The sequence below is a fragment of the Coregonus lavaretus genome (genome assembly GCF_964263955.1).
Source record: "Coregonus lavaretus genome assembly, chromosome: 38".
Lineage (NCBI taxonomy): Eukaryota > Metazoa > Chordata > Actinopteri > Salmoniformes > Salmonidae > Coregonus > Coregonus lavaretus.
In genome coordinates this window covers 4,875,021-4,891,487 of record NC_140025.1, presented here as the reverse complement: position 1 = coordinate 4,891,487, position 16,467 = coordinate 4,875,021, and the positions used below count along the sequence as shown (strand labels likewise).

At 43.9% G+C, this 16,467-nt stretch overlaps 1 protein-coding gene across 2 annotated transcripts in view; it reads left to right on the top strand.

The window, feature by feature from the left end:
* The window catches only part of nck2b (NCK adaptor protein 2b), an 84,423-nt gene extending 69,920 nt beyond the window's left edge, over nt 1-14,503 (top strand). Inside the window, exons 3-4 of one of the 2 annotated variants that reach the window (XM_084155458.1) lie at nt 12,148-12,899; nt 13,184-14,503. In XM_084155458.1, the coding sequence (XP_084011584.1) occupies nt 12,148-12,899; nt 13,184-13,378 (947 nt within the window). In that variant the 3' untranslated portion in view covers nt 13,379-14,503. The remainder of the gene's footprint in view (nt 1-12,147; nt 12,900-13,183) is intronic. The other variant, XM_084155457.1, reaches the window with a different exon arrangement.
* The last annotated feature ends 1,964 nt before the right edge of the window (nt 14,504-16,467 follow it).

Sequence of the window (16,467 nt, the reverse complement as noted above, 5' to 3'; positions counted from 1 at the left end):
ACATCTGAGATTATTATTGCAAAGAGAACATTCTGATTAATCACGGCCTGTTCCATTCGTCAGCCCATGTAATGTGCAGATATCTCAGTAACTACGTGGGCCTATATCTGGGATTGATACTGTATAGCTTGGCAATCACTTCTCATCAAATTACTTTCTTTTCTCACTCCTCTAGTACCGCTGCAGTAGCCATATGCAGTGCATTGGGAAAGTATTCAGACCACTTGACTTTTTGCACATTTTGTTACGTTACAATGAATTAAATAAAAAAATGTCCTCATCAATCTACACACAATACCCCATAATTACAAAGCGAAAACAGGTTTTTAGAAATGTTTGCAGATTTATTAAAAATAAAAAAACAGAGATACCTTATTTAAGTATTCAGACCCTTTGCTATGAGACTTGAAATTGAGCTCAGGTGCATCCTGTTTCCATTGATCATCCTTGATGTTTCTACAACTTGATTGGAGTACATCTGTGGTAAATTAAATTGATTGGACATGATTTGGAAAGGCACACACCTGTCTATATAAGGTCCCACAGTTGACAGTGCATGTCAGAGCAAAAATCAAGCCATGAGGTCGAAGGAATTGTCCGTAGAGCTCAGAGACAGGATTGTGTCGAGGCACAGATCTGGGGAAGGGTACCAAAAAATGTCTGCAGCATTGAAGGTCCCCAAGAACACAGTGGCCTCCATCATTCTTAAATGGAAGAAGTTTGGAACCATCAAGACTCTTCCTAGAGTTGGCCGCCCGGCCAAACTGAGCAATCGGGGGAGAAGTGCCTTGGTCAGGGAGGTGACCAAGAGCCCGATGGTCACTCTAACAGAGCTCCAGAGTTCCTCTGTGGGGATGGGAGAACCTTCCAGAAGGACAATCGTCTCTGCAGCACTCCACTAATCAGGCCTTTATATTAGAGTGGCCAGACGGAAGACACTCCTCAGTAAAAGGCACATGACAGCCCGCTTGGAGTTTGCCAAAAGGCACCTAAATACTCTCAGACCATGAGAAACAAGATTATCTGGTCTGATGATACCAAGATTGAACTCTTTGGCCTGGATGCCAAGCGTCACGTCTGGAGGAAACCTGGCACCATCCCTACGGTGAATCATGGTGGTGGCAGCATCATGCTGTGGGGATGTTTTTCAGCTGCAGGGACTGGGAGACTAGTCAGGATCGAGGCAAAGATGAACGGAGCAAAGTACAGAGAGATCCTTGATGAAAAACTGCTCCAGAGCTCTCAGGACCTCAGACTGGGGCGAAGGTTCACCTTCAAACAGGACAATGACCCTAAGCACACAGCCAATACAAAGCAGGAGTGGCTTCGGGACAAGTCTCTGAATGTCCTTCAGTGGCCCAGCCAGAGCCTTTTCTTGAACCAGATTTAACATCTATGGAGAGATAGCTGAAAATAGCTGTGCAGAGAAGAATGGGAGAAACTCAGGATTGGCTTTGGGATAAGTTTCTGAATGTCCTTGAGTGGCCCAGCCAGAGCCCAGACTTTAACCCAATCGAACATCTCTGGAGAGACCTGACAATAGCTGTGCAGCGACGCTCCCCATCCAACCTGACAGAGCTTGAGAGGATCTGCAGAGAAAAATGGGAGAATCTCCCCAAATATAGGTGTGGCAAGCCTGTAGCGTCATACCCAAGAAGACTCAAGGCTGTAATCGCTGCCAAAGGTGCTTCAACAAAGTACTGAGTAAAGGGTCTGAATACTTATGTAAATGTGATATTTCAGTTTTTTCTTTTTAATAAATTTGCCAACATTTCTAAACACCTATTGTTGCTTTGTCATTATGGGGTTTTGTGTGTAGATTGGTGAGGAAATTTAATCAATTTTAGAATAAGGCTGTAATGTGGAAAAAGTCAAGGGGTCTGAATACTTTCCGAATGCACTGTATGATTAGTGTTACTCTGCAATCACCATTGTGCTACATTGAACAGTTGTCACCAGGTCCTCCACATTGCTGCCCTGCACCAAGCTGGATAGGGTTATCCCTGGCCCTGGCCTGTTCTCCTCAATCAGCGTAAATTTAAAAGCGTATCGTAAAGCATCGATGAATCAGCTGTTTGGGTCCACACTGAGACTCGCCTCGGGCCTGGTGGAATTGATGGCTTGGTGAGGGCCCAGTTTAATTGATGACTTGGTGAGGGCCCAGTTGAAATGATGACTTGGTGAGGGCCCAGTTGAAATGATGACTTGGTGAGGGCCCAGTTGAAATGATGACTTGGTGAGGGCCCAGTTGAAATGATGACTTGGTGAGGGCCCAGTTGAAATGATGACTTGGTGAGGGCCCAGTTGAAATGATGACTTGGTGAGGGCCCAGTTGAAATGATGACTTGGTGAGGGCCCAGTTGAATTGATGACTTTGTGCGGGCTCATTGATCTGGGGAACCACTCTTAATGACCTGTGAAGCGTTGTTAGCCTAAATGTGGAAATGACACGCACGCTTGCACACACACAGACACACAGACACACACAACTTTAGGCTTTCAAGGCACTTCCTCACGATTTCTGTCCTACTTATTTTTGTATTATTTTTCAGGTAAAGTTAGATTTTCAGAGCAGTGAAACCAAACTACCTGAAACTATACCTAGCTTTGACTGTTAACACTAGGCCAGCCTCATCATATGTTTCCTGGTTTGATTCCCATTAGCGCTTGTTGTTGTCTAATTAGTGTTGCCACTGTCATCACGCCGTTGCTTAGTGGGGGCGACTGTGAGTCAGTGTGTCGTTGCTGTTGTGGTGTGTGAGCGCAACACAGAACACCTCGTTTGTTGTTGCATGCTGCAGAGGAATGAACAGGAAAGCCATGGATCAGCTGTCAGAGCTTGCTAAGGAAGGAAGGTACAGTGGGGAAAAAAAGCATTTAGTCAGCCACCAATTGTGCAAGTTCTCCCACTTAAAAAGATGAGAGCGGCCTGTAATTTTCATCATAGGTACACGTCAACTATGACAGACATATTGAGGAAAAAAAATCCAGAAAATCACATTGTAGGATTTTTTATGAATTTATTTACAAATTATGGTGGAAAATAAGTATTTGGTCACCTACAAACAAGCAAGATTTCTGGCTCTCACAGACCTGTAACTTCTTCTTTTAAGAGGCTCCTCTGTCCTCCACTCGTTACCTGTATTAATGGCACCTGTTTGAACTTGTTATCAGTATAAAAGACACCTGTCCACAACCTCAAACAGTCACACTCCAAACTCCACTATGGCCAAGACCAAAGAGCTGTCAAAGGACACCAGAAACAAAATTGTAGACCTGCACCAGGCTGGGAAGACTGAATCTGCAATAGGTAAGCAGCTTGGTTTGAAGAAATCAACTGTGGGAGCAATTATTAGGAAATGGAAGACATACAAGACCACTGATAATCTCCCTTGATCTGGAGCAAAAATCCCAGAACCACACGAGGGGACCTAGTGAATGACCTGCAGAGAGCTGGGACCAAAGTAACAAAGCCTACCATCAATAACACACTACGCCGCCAGGGACTCAAATCCTGCAGTGCCAGACGTGTCCCCCTGCTTAAGCCAGTACATGTCCAGGCCCGCCTGAAGTTTGCTAGAGTGCATTTGGATGATCCAGAAGAGGATTGGGAGAATGTCATATGGTCAGATGAAACCAAAATATAACTTTTTGGTATAAACTCAACTCATCGTGTTTGGAGGGCAAAGAATGCTGAGTTGCATCCAAAGAACACCATACCTACTGTGAAGCATGGGGGTGGAAACATCATGCTTTTGGGCTGTTTTTCTGCAAAGGGACCAGGACGACTGATCCGTGTAAAGGAAAGAATGAATGGGGCCATGTATCGTGAGATTTTGAGTGACAACCTCCTTCCATCAGCAAGGGCATTGAAGATGAAACGTGGCTGGGTCTTTCAGCATGACAATGATCCCAAACACACCGCCAGGGCAACGAAGGAGTGGCTTCGTAAGAAGCATTTCAAGGTCCTGGAGTGGCCTAGCCAGTCTCCAGATCTCAACCCCATAGAAAATCTTTGGAGGGAGTTGAAAGTCCGTGTTGCCCAGCGACAGCCCCAAAACATCACTGCTCTAGAGGAGATCTGCATGGAGGAATGGGCCAAAATACCAGCAACAGTGTGTGAAAACCTTGTGAAGACTTACAGAAAACGTTTGACCTGTGTCATTGCCAACAAAGGGTATATAACAAAGTATTGAGAAACTTTTGTTATTGACCAAATACTTATTTTCCACCATAATTTGCAAATAAATTCATTAAAAATCCTACAATGTGATTTTCGGGGGAAAAAAATCTCATTTTGTCTGTCATAGTTGACGTGTACCTATGATGAAAATTACAGGCCTCTCATCTTTTTAAGTGGGAGAACTTGCACAATTGGTGGCTGACTAAATACTTTTTTTCCCACTGTATACATGTGTGTCGTCTCAGAGAAAAGTTGTGTGTGTGTGTGTGTGTTCATAGACAAGTGTGTGTGTGTGTGTGTAAATGCCAATCTCCCTGCCTGCCACTTGCTCTACAACCCTTTAAATGCCATCGGCCCTACCATGTAAAACAACATAAAGCCCAGTACGCTCCAGTATGTAAAGCAAATGTTAGCTTTTTCCTTTATTTCTGTGAAAGCTATAAATAGTGACTGTGGCTCTCTCCTCACAGTTTGTGGTGTGAGGGATGGAATGACTTGTTGATGGGGGGATAGTTGTGAAAGGGGCTAAGTGATGGTATTTCACCATCCTCCGTTTCCCCGCACCCCCCTCTTCCCCCCGTCCCCCCCACCTCTCAAGGTCAATGTTTCCCCAAATCGCTCCGTGATGGAGGCTGATTCATGGAGACAAGGGCTGTCTTCTCGTCATTTTAACTCTGAGGGTGTTTTATTCTGTTCTTGGTTAAGAGGAGTTTGTCCTTTTGTATTTATACTCTAGGCTTGTTTGTTGTGGGTCATATTTGACTCAGTCGGTCCGTCATGCTGTCGGTCTCCATATATGTGTGTCTGGTGTGTGTGTTTCAGTATGTAGGATGTAGGCTAGTCTATGATTGAACCAGTATCTAGGCAAAGGAGCCTCTTCCGGTCCAAAACAATACATTGAAATGTTTTCGGTTGCTTGTAAATGTTTATTTAGGGTAAACGTCCCTATTAAGCCCACCAAATCCGCTTTTCAGACATTTTTTATATATGCTGCCCTAATTTAAGTGAGAAGTCTCTCATTTGAAGTGTCAATAATTCATTTATACCAATTTCTAATGTTTTTATTGTTTAATTTGTCAAAATATGTTGAAAGTCTGGCATGGGCTTAATGTTCCAATTAAGCCCACTTCAGATTTGTTGATAAATAAATGTATATATATACAAAAAATCGTAACAATACAAACTTGTTCTATTCAAATCTGTATTCTCTTAGCTCTCAAAAGCTATTTTCATTTTGTCTCCACTCCTATGGCCTGTAAATGGCATTTGAAATAGGCATGACCAGCCTTTTTGCTGTGTGAAAAAGCTAAACTTACATGTCTTCTTTGGAATGTACCCAAAAATCGATTTATGAACAAAATCAAAACTATAGTGGAAATGACTCTTCAATACTTCATCTTTCAATATGTGTTGTCATTTTGTCTGTATCTCTAACCTGTGGTGTGCTGTTGGCATTTGAAATTGGCCAAAATTGCAGATGTTTTTATGAAGATTTCTGAAGACCGACTGACTAAAAGAAAAACAGTTTGCAGGTTCAATACTAATGTTCTAAGGACAGTAAATGAGTCAATTTCAGGATTTACATTTAACCAATAACTTTAATTGATTTTAAAATGTTAATCACATTTATGGTAGTAGTTTGAAAACATTGTGAGGAGACATCAGTCATAACATCGTGAAGCTCATGTATCATTAGCCTATAACTTAAGCAAAATAAACAAGAAACATTTCTGCAATTTCTACTTTCTCCTTGGCTAAATGTAGGCCTATGCTCTGATGTGATTTTATCATTTTAGTTATCTTAGTAGTGTAACATAACAGGTTATAGGGTGGTCTAAGCTTTCTTTTGGTTGTGGTTGTCTTTGCTTGCCAGTCTTACGCTAACAAGTCTTTGATGGCTTTCATCTTGTTTTTGTACAGATTTTCAATGACTTCATGATTGCGCAAATAGAATGGTCCAGGTCCCTCCAGCTCTGCTTTGCAGAGGATGAACTTGAGCTCTACACCCTCAATCTTGCCCCTGGATGGGAGGAAGAATATGTTGTTTGGCACTCTGTCTAGGAACTTCATCACATACCGTTCACCCTCTGGTGGTGCTGACTCGTTAAGTGATCGTGCGATGTAGTATGCCGCTGGTTTCGTGAACATGACAGCATAGTACTCGTCTCTCTCCACTGTGAAGGTTGTGGTACAGGTTTCTGTGTTCACATTGGCCTCTTTGCCCACTGCCTCCGATGCATTTGCCTTCTCCAGAGGAGTCTTCTTGCTCTTAGTCTTGCCATCCTTTGGTTGTTTCTTTTTTGCTGCCTTCTTTTTTCTCAATTTCCCCTAGCCGCAACAAAGCTTGTTCAGATGTTAGAGACTCTCCATATTTTAGAGTTGATTCTCTGTCTTTTGGCTGGATTGCTCTTCTTGGTTGGCATGATGCGTTGCAGGAAGAAATCTTTGATGCCAATGCCTGATGAGGGTGAAGGGCTTGAAGTTGCAGAGGATGCAGACGTTGATGGTTGGGGTTCCGACTTCCTTATGGTCAGTTCCGCATGGTCCCGCATGAATCGTTCAAACCATTTTTGTCCGGGTCTTTGGGCCTTGAAGGGGGTTTGAAGTTCCTTTGCTATCACAAACTCTTGAAAGAGATGGAGAAGATCCGTCCGGGTAAAGCCCCAACCCCACTGGCAAAGGACCTGAAGAGATGGAGAAGATCCGTCCGGGTAAAGCCCCAACCCCACTGGCAAAGGACCTGAAGAGATGGAGGAGATCCGTCCAGGTAAAGCCCCAACCCCACTGGCAAAGGACCTGAAGAGATGGAGAAGATCCATCTGGGTAAAGCCCCAACCCCACTGGCAAAGGACCTGAAGAGATGGAGAAGATCCGTCCGGGTAAAGCCCCAACCCCACTGGCAAAGGACCTGAAGAGATGGAGAAGGTCCGTCCGGGTAAAGCCCCAACCCCACTGGCAAAGGACCTGAAGAGATGGAGAATGACAAAGCATTAGTCCTGGACGCACGTGTGAGAGCACACACACACATGTTTGCATGCACACACACACTTACACGCGCACACAAACACGTACACAGGCACACACACATACCCAGGCACACACACATACCCACAGGTCACACATTGAGAACCACTGGATTAGGCAAAATCACATTTTTCATGACCTCATATTAGGCTACCCACTGTTTCATGTTATCCTTTTCTTAGCCTATCAGTCACTATAGTATAACCCTACCTGAAGACACTCTGAAATCTCCTGCACTACTGCTGGACTCAGGTAGATCACATGTCCCTGTTGTGCATCAATGCTCAGCTGCTCCTTCACTCTCTGCCTCAACGACTTCCTGTGTACTCCATAACGTTTTGCCAGAAATGAGAGATTTTGCATTGTTCCCTCCCTGTACAGACGGCATGTTTCTATCATGCGTGGGCATGAACTGTAGTTTTTTCGGGTTTTAGTCATCTCAAACTAAAACCCATCTGAAAAGTAGGCCAAAAAAAGTATTGTTAATGTTAGGATAGAATATAGGCCTATCCAGAATGAATTGACCTATGCAATATGAATATATATGGGTATTAATTATCTGAATTATGGAGCTGATTTATCAGGTGAGGTTCAAATTAGGGAGGAAAATGGTTCAAATGTCAAAAGGAAGAAAATCCCAATTGAAACACAGTCAAGTGGGCTTAATAGGAGCAGGTGGGCTTAAAGTGAACATCAGTGAATTTATGGTTAAAATAAATAATATTTTATTCTACGCACATGACATTGAAAAAAACAATTATATGAAATAAATCTATATATGGTGCACTAACATAACATGAAAAGTATAAATGTATCATGCAGAGAAATAATTAGCCATACTCATTTATATCCACCCCAGACAGTGTGATATTTCTGCTAGCGTCCCCTTTAAGCCCACCAGGTAAAAATGTTAATTAAATAATTAATAAAGATAAGCATACACATTTGTCTATTTAACAGTATAAGAATAGAAACGGCATACAACAATGTAAACTATACCTCCTTATCATGCTTTGTCATAGCAAAGAACCATACTATGTAGCTACTGTATTGATGCAGCATGTGGTCTGTTTGCTAGCATGCTAAAACTCATATTTTGATTTCAAAATAAACTATATTTATAATTCAAGTAATATTCTAATATATGTCTTATTCAAAACACTAATCACTTAAATGTTGATAACAAATGAGTACTTACCAAAAACAGGAGTAGAAATATGCAACAAATGTTATCTTCTGAGGGTACCAAAATCACAAGTTTTTTTGCAACTTCTTCTGGGATCAGCAGGCACGTCACACATATGCTTTGATAACTCAATATTGACAAATCTGATTGGCTTACAATAAGTGTCAGTTATGTAACAAGCAGCTTCATTGGGAGAAACATCACACAGCAAGAAATGCTGTAGTTTTTTTTTATTTGACGCAGAAGTTGCAAGTGGGCTTATATGGTACATTGGCTTAATAGGGACGTTTACCCTAGTCCTTTATTGGAAGTACATACAGGGTGTCACGGCAGTAAATGACAATAGTTGCAGGCAAGTCATATTTAGTGAGTGACTAATGTGTTTTGACATTATAACGCTTGAAGAGCTGGTGAATGGTAGCTTGAATGGTAGCTTTCTGGGCAGAAAGGAGATCTCGTCGTATTCATCGTCTCCATTGCCCAGATTGTGGTCCTCTGTAGCTCAGCTGGTAGAGCACGGCGCTTGTAACGCCAAGGTAGTGGGTTCGATCCCCGGGACCACCCATACACAAAAATGTATGCACGCATGACTGTAAGTCGCTTTGGATAAAAGCGTCTACTAAATGGCTTATTATTATTATTATTATTATTATTATTATTATTATACTGGTTCAGTCTACGATATGCTCTTTTCATGAGGGGAATACTATTATAGGAGGCAGAGAGAAGATCTATGATTTAATCATGTTTTTTGGTCCCAACGGCTTTGTGTCATCATGTTATCTGTGCTGTGTGTGACTGGGCATTGTGTAAGCTATGTGATGCTTCCCATGAGCAGGTGTATCTGTCATTGTGAGATGAGTTCCACATTTGAATAAAAGTGTGTGTCTCTGTGTGTGTGCCTGCTGCATGCTTATTACAAACCTGTGTGCAGCCCATCTCATCTCAGGTTTGCGTGCTCTTGTAAGTCTGCTAATACCGGAGTGTTGTTGCTGTACACTCACGCAAAGACCCTCCCTGGTTGGCTGCGTGCTCCGTCAGAGCAGAAGGCCAGTTAAGCGTCAAGAACACGGGAGGTCAGAAAGCCGCCTTGTTTCATGCATGAGATGTGGAGGAGGAAGAGAAGGTGGAGATGGAGGAAAGGGATTGTTTGTGACCTTTCGGAGTGCTCCCCTGCCTGGCTGTGAGGGAGTGGGTGAGAGGGTTGAGCTTTATTCTCTCTGACACTAGGCTTTAAATGGCAATGATCCTCATCCTTCTGCTTGCATTAGTGCTTCTGTATATTGTCTTAAATATACAGTACAAGTCAAAAGTTTGGACACACCTACTCATTCCAGGGTTTTTCTTTATTTTTACTATTTTCTACATTGTAGAATAATAGTGAAGACATCAAAACTATGAAATAACACATATGGAATCATGTAGTAACCAAAAAAGTGTTAAACAAATCAAAATATATTTTATATTTTACATTCTTCAAAGTAACCACCCCTTGCCTTCATGACAGCTTCACACACTCTTGGCATTCTTTCAACCAGCTTCATGAGGTAGTCACCTGGAATGCATTTCAATTAACAGGTGTGCCTTCTTAAAAGTGAATTTGTGGAATTTCTTTCCTTCTTAATGCATTTGAGAAAATCAGTTGTGTTGTGACAAGGTAGGGGGGGGTATACAGAAGATAGCCCTATTTGGTAAAAGACCAAGTCCATATTATGGCAAGAACAGGTCAAATAAGCAAAGAGAAATTACAGTCAATCATTACTTTAAGACATGAAGGTCAGTCAATCTGGAAAATGTCAAGAACTTTGAAAGTTTCTTCAAGTGCAGTCGCAAAATCCATCAAGCGCTATGATGAAACTGGCTCTCATGAGGACCGCCGCAGGAAAGGAAGACCCAAAGTTACTTCTGCTGCAGAGGATAAGTTCGTTAGAGTTACCAGCCTCAGAAATTGCAGCCCAAATAAATGCTTCACAGGGTTCAAGTAACACACATCTCAACATCAACTGTTCAGAGGAGACTGCGTGAATCAGGCCTTCATGGTCGAATTGCTGCAAAGAAACCACTACTAAAGGACACCAATAAGAAGAAGAGACTTGCTTGGGCCAAGAAACACAAGCAATGGACATTAGACTGGTTACAATCTGTCCTTTGGTCTGATGAGTCCAAATTTGAGATTTTTGGTTCCAACCGCCGTGTCTTTGTGAGACGCAGATGGATGATCTCTGCATGTGTGGTTCCCACCGTGAAGCATGGAGGAAGAGGTATTATGGTGTGGGGGTGCTTTGCTGGTGACACTGTCAGTAATTTATTTAGAATTCAAGGCACACTTAACCAGCATGGCTACCACAGCATTCTGCAGCGATACGCCATCCCATCTGGTTTGCGCTTAGTGGGACTATCATTTTTTTTTTCAACAGGACAATGACCCAAAACACCTCCAGGCTGTGTAAGGGCTATTTGACCAAGAAGGAGAGGGATGGAGTGCTGCATCAGATGACCTGGCCTCCACAATCCCCCGACCTCAACCCAATTGAAATGGTTTGGGATCATTTGGACCGCAGAGTGAAGGAAAAGCAACCAACAAGTGCTCAGCATATGTGGAAACTCCTTCAAGACGGTTGGAAAAGCATTCCAGGTGAAGCTGTTTGAGAGAATGCCAAGAGTGTGCAAAGCTGTCATCAAGGCAAAGGGTGGTTACTTTGAAGAATCTCAAATATATAATATATTTTGATTTGGTTAACACTTTTTTGGTTACTACATCATTCCATATGTGTTATTTCATAGTTTTGATGTCTTCACTATTATTCTACAATATAGAAAATAGTAAAAGTAAAGAAAAACACTTGAATGTCCAAACTTCTGACTGGTACTTTATGTGTCAATGTTAAGAGAGCGAGTTAGAGCGATTGAGAGTCTCTAAAGTGAAAGGAGTAGCTTAATTTTACGGGAGTAGTATACAGTGGGGGACCGGTTTGGGGGGTTGTTATTGAAAGGGGTTAAAGGTCAAGATTTTCAAGCGAGAGAGCCAACCAAGCACTCCACAGGCTGTGTTCCAAATGGCACCCCATTCCCTACATATTTCACTACTTTTGACAAGAGCCCTATGTTTTGACAAAGTCCCATAGGGTGGTCAGAAGTAGTGCACTATGTAGGGAATAGGGTGCCATTTGGAATGCAGACCATATCCACCCTCCCGACCACTTCGGTGTCATCCGATCTGCATTTCCTGTCTCCTAAACAGCCTCCCGGCACGGTGGTCTGGTCAGTAGCTGCCTGAGAGGAGTTAACATTGCCTATCAATACCCAGAACCCCCCTGGTCTCTCCTCTGGCCTCACCTCCAGTTTCCCTCCAGCACTAATTACCCAGAACCCCTCACTCCCCCCTAACTTTATCTGAAGTGTTTACCTTCTCCCTGGCTGCAACCTCAAAGAGAAGCGGTGCCCTCCTAACCCCGGACCGTCTTCTACCAGCAGTACTAGGAGCTAATTAGCTCAGATTGTTGCTGCACTTCACTTGAAGACTGTTTTTGGCGTAGCGTAGCTGCCTACTTAATCTCAATGACAATTTAGGGCTTTCTGTTTGGAGCCGTTTTCTCTAGATGTTTTACACCAGCCTTTTAACCTAATATGTTGAGGAGGGAGTTTTTACTATGTTATTCTGCTCTGTTGTGTAACTACTGCTGCGATCTTCAATGTATGGTATAAATATTTATTGTCTATTATACTAACTTATTTCTCTCTCTCCCTCTCTAAGGCCTGGGGAAGACCAAGAGGAAGACGAGTGCCCGCGATGCCTCGCCAACGCCCAGCACAGACGCAGAGTCCAATGGTGGTGGAGGTAGCAGCGCCGAGCGTATCTACGACCTTAGCATTCCAGCCCTGGTCAAGTTCGCCTACACGGCGGAGCGGGAAGACGAGCTGACACTGGTGAAGGGGTCAAGGGTCATTGTCATGGAGAAGTGTAGCGACGGCTGGTGGCGAGGGAGTTCTGAAGGTCAGGTAGGCTGGTTCCCCTCTAACTATGTCCTGGAGGAGGGGGAGGAGGAGGCCTCCTCAGGGGACCTAAGCGGAGGAGGTTACCCAGGACAGGGGGCAGGGTCGGGAGGGGTGACCAACGGGACCACCAGGGCGCTCCACACTGTTCAGACGCTGTACCCCTTCAGCTCTGTGACAGACGAGGAGCTGAACTTTGAGAAGGGCGATGTGATGGAGGTGCTGGAGAAACCGGAGAACGACCCTGAGTGGTGGCGGTGTCGGAACGCCCGTGGACAGGTGGGCCTGGTGCCAAAGAACTATGTGGTTATCCTTAGCGACGATCCGGCCCCCGGGGGTGGTATGGGCTCGGGGCCCCACTCGCCCCAGATCAACTACACAGGGCCGGCACGCGTGGGAAAGTTTGCCGGGAAGGACTGGTACTATGGGGGAGTGACCAGGCATCAGGCGGAGTGTGCGCTCAACGAGAGAGGAGTTCAGGGAGACTTCCTTGTCAGAGACAGCGAATCATCGGTGAGTGGTCGAGAGAGTATTGTGATTGGTGGAAATGGGGGGAGAACAGTTGATTTGTGTCGCTGATTATTTAAATAATAATGTACTCTAAAATGGTTTGCAATAGCTTTATCATACTGAATTTTGAGCAGTTTTTATTGGGAAAGCTGTCTTGAGGGAAATCTTACATTATTCAGTGGGACAGGGTGTACTTTACAGTAGAACTATGACCCCCTCTAGTGGCTTAAGAATGAAACTCCATGGCAATAATCATCCATCCTTATTTCTCTCTCGCTCTCTCCCAGCCCAGTGATTTCTCTGTGTCCCTCAAGGCGATGGGAAAAAACAAGCACTTCAAGGTTGCGCTGGCGGAGGGGGTCTACTGTATCGGCCAGAGACGCTTCAGCACCATGGACGAGCTGGTGGAACACTACAAGAAAGCCCCTATCTTCACCAGCGAACACGGAGACAAACTCTACCTGGTCAAACCGCTGCTGTGACCACACACACAAACACACATGCTCGCATACACACATTTGCATACACACACACACACTCCGGACCCCGATGCTCGGCCTAACAACAAGCCTTATTACTGGACTTGCCGCTGACTGATTGAGCACAGCAATATCCACTGGTCTGCCAATGGCTCTTCAATACAGGAGCTAACAGTCCCCATAAACTCAACAGAAAACAGTTAGCACATAGAGAGACTCAAATGGTACATGTTGGCCACCGTAGCTCAGATTCCTTTCAAAATAATGACAGTGAGTCCTGTCTAGAAGTGTCCCTTCACTAAGGGACCGTCTGTAAACACCCGCTCTTTGCCTTGGCTGACAACTCCACCTAGTAAAGCCTTGTCGTGCCTCTAGGTTTTTGGAGTGAGCACAGATTGGGATTTACAGTCAATAGTTTCTTCACAACAGCTACATACACTATGAAAGTGAATGTTTGTGTTGCCAGTGACATCACATTATCACTGGAGAGCTGTGATTTTGGGGGAAACAAACAGGAGAGAAACTGCTCTTCTCTTTTGCTCGTCTTCAGCAGGTCTTGTTGCTTTGTCTGTCGTTATCGAGTGACCCGTCCCTTGCAGAAAGTAGTATTATGTTTCCATAAAGACTGTTGAAAGAAAGACGCCACAAATGGTACTGTACTGTATTTACCAGATAAGGAAAGGATGCCCTCTGTAGGTGTATTGTGGAATGGACACTGTCAGTAAGCTGTGCGTTGAATGTCCGTGGATGTATACGACCGACCGTATGTGCCACACCCTCATACTGCTCATATGTGTGCCCCGAACGTCCGAGTGAAAGCGTTGCTGATCGAGGATGAAGATTCAAGAGCGATAGGAAAACGTTTTGTTGATTGTCTGTTTTCCAATGAAAGTCTGTTCAACATTTTGTTTCCTGCTTTTAAAAAAGAAAAACTGTCTTAATGTTACTGAGCACTGTTATTTAAATCTTGTTTTCAGCTGTATATGTCTATTTAAAAGAAGAATAAGGTGAATATTATATGAATTTAGATACAGCTAAAAGGTACTGTACTCTAAGACAGTGTGGTGACTGAGGATTGAAATACTTTTGTTCAATTAAAAGTTTTTCCAAAATACGATTTCTGGTTGCACATTTGTCTAGTGTTAAATTGTTTTCCTTTTGATATCACTTTTTTACAAGACTTTACCTGAGAAAAAAAATAATTGTGTTCAATCTTGTTAAATTAGAAGACATTCAAATTGCATTTCTGTATTTACCATTTTCTACCAACAGATGGCAATGTTACTGTAGGTAGGATTTCATCATTTCAGGTCCTGAAGGCCCATCCTGTTGCAAGAGCTTAGGTAACCACTAACGTGTGGAGGGGGAGCCAACCCACTGCTTTTTCACAAAAACATGGTTTGTCTGGCACCCTATGGGCACTGGTCAAAAGTAGTGCACTATTTAGGTAATAGGGTGTCATTTGGGAAGCAGACAGTGCTTCTGATATCTTATAACCTAACCCATGGTAGCCATGTTGTCTCTTTCCTAGAGATAAATGAGCTTAGATATAGCTAGCCAGATCCAATACAGATGTGTTGTCTCCTTGCCGAGACGTAATGCTCCTGTCCAACTCCTCAGGGACAAACGGAGGTAAATGTGCACTGTATTTGAGGCACCCGTTGTGGTCGTCTGTGGTTGAGACAGTGTAGAAGTACATGGAGAGGAACCAAGAGACTAAGCAATCCTTGACTCCCAGTTAAAGTATGTGAAAGACCATGCAGTGTTTGTAAAGTTTGTCTTATATTATAATGTACAGTGAGAGAAAAAAGTATTTGATCCCCTGCTGATTTTGTACGTTTGCCCACTGACAAAGACATGATCAGTCTATAATTTTAATGGTAGGTTTATTTGAACAGTGAGAGACAGAATAACAACAAAAAAATCCAGAAAAATGCATGTCAAAAATGTTATAAATTGATTTGCATTTTAATGAGGGAAATAAGTATTTGACCCCTCTGCAAAACATGACTTAGTATTTGGTGGCAAAACCCTTGTTGGCAATCACAGAGGTCAGACGTTTCTTGTAGTTGGCCACCAGGTTTGCACACATCTCAGGAGGGATTTTGTCCCACTCCTCTTTGCAGATCTTCTCCAAGTCATTAAGGTTTCGAGGCTGACGTTTGGCAACTCGAACCTTCAGCTCCCTCCACAGATTTTCTATGGGATTAAGGTCTGGAGACTGGCTAGGCCACTCCAGGACCTTAATGTGCTTCTTCTTGAGCCACTCCTTTGTTACCTTGGCCGTGTGTTTTGGGTCATTGTCATGCTGGAATACCCATCCACGACCCATTTTCTATGCCCTGGCTGAGGGAAGGAGGTTTTCACCGAAGATTTGACGGTACATGGCCCCGTCCATCGTCCCTTTGATGCGGTGAAGTTGTCCTGTCCCTTTAGCAGAAAAACACCCCCAAAGCATAATGTTTCCACCTCCATGTTTGACGGTGGGGATGGTGTTCTTGGGGTCATTCCTCCTCCTCCTAACACGTGAGTTGAGTTGATGCCAATGAGCTCGATTTTGGTCTCATCTGACCACAACACTTTCACCCAGTTCTCCTCTGAATCATTCACATTACATTTTGCAGACGCTCTTATCCAGAGTGACTTACAGTTAGTGAGTGCATACATTATTTTTTTATTCATACTGGCCCCCTGTGGGAATCGAACCCACAACCCTGGCGTTGCAAACGCCATGCTCTACCAACTGAGCTACATCCCTGCCAGCCATTCCCTCCCCTGGACGACGCTGGGCCAATTGTGCGCCGCCCCATGGGTCTCCCGGTCGCGGCCAGCTACAGCAGAGCCTGGATTGAACCAGGATCTCTAGTGGCACAGCTAGCACTGCGATGCAGTGCCTTAGACCACTGCGCCACTCGGGAGGCTAATGGTAGCTCATTGGCAAACTTCAGACAGGCCTGTATATGTGCTTTCTTGAGCAGGGGGACCTTGCAGGCGCTGCAGGATTTCAGTCCTTCACGGCGTAGTGTGTTACCAATTGTTTTCTTGGTGACTATGGTCCCAGCTGCCTTGAGATCATTGACAAGATCCTCCCG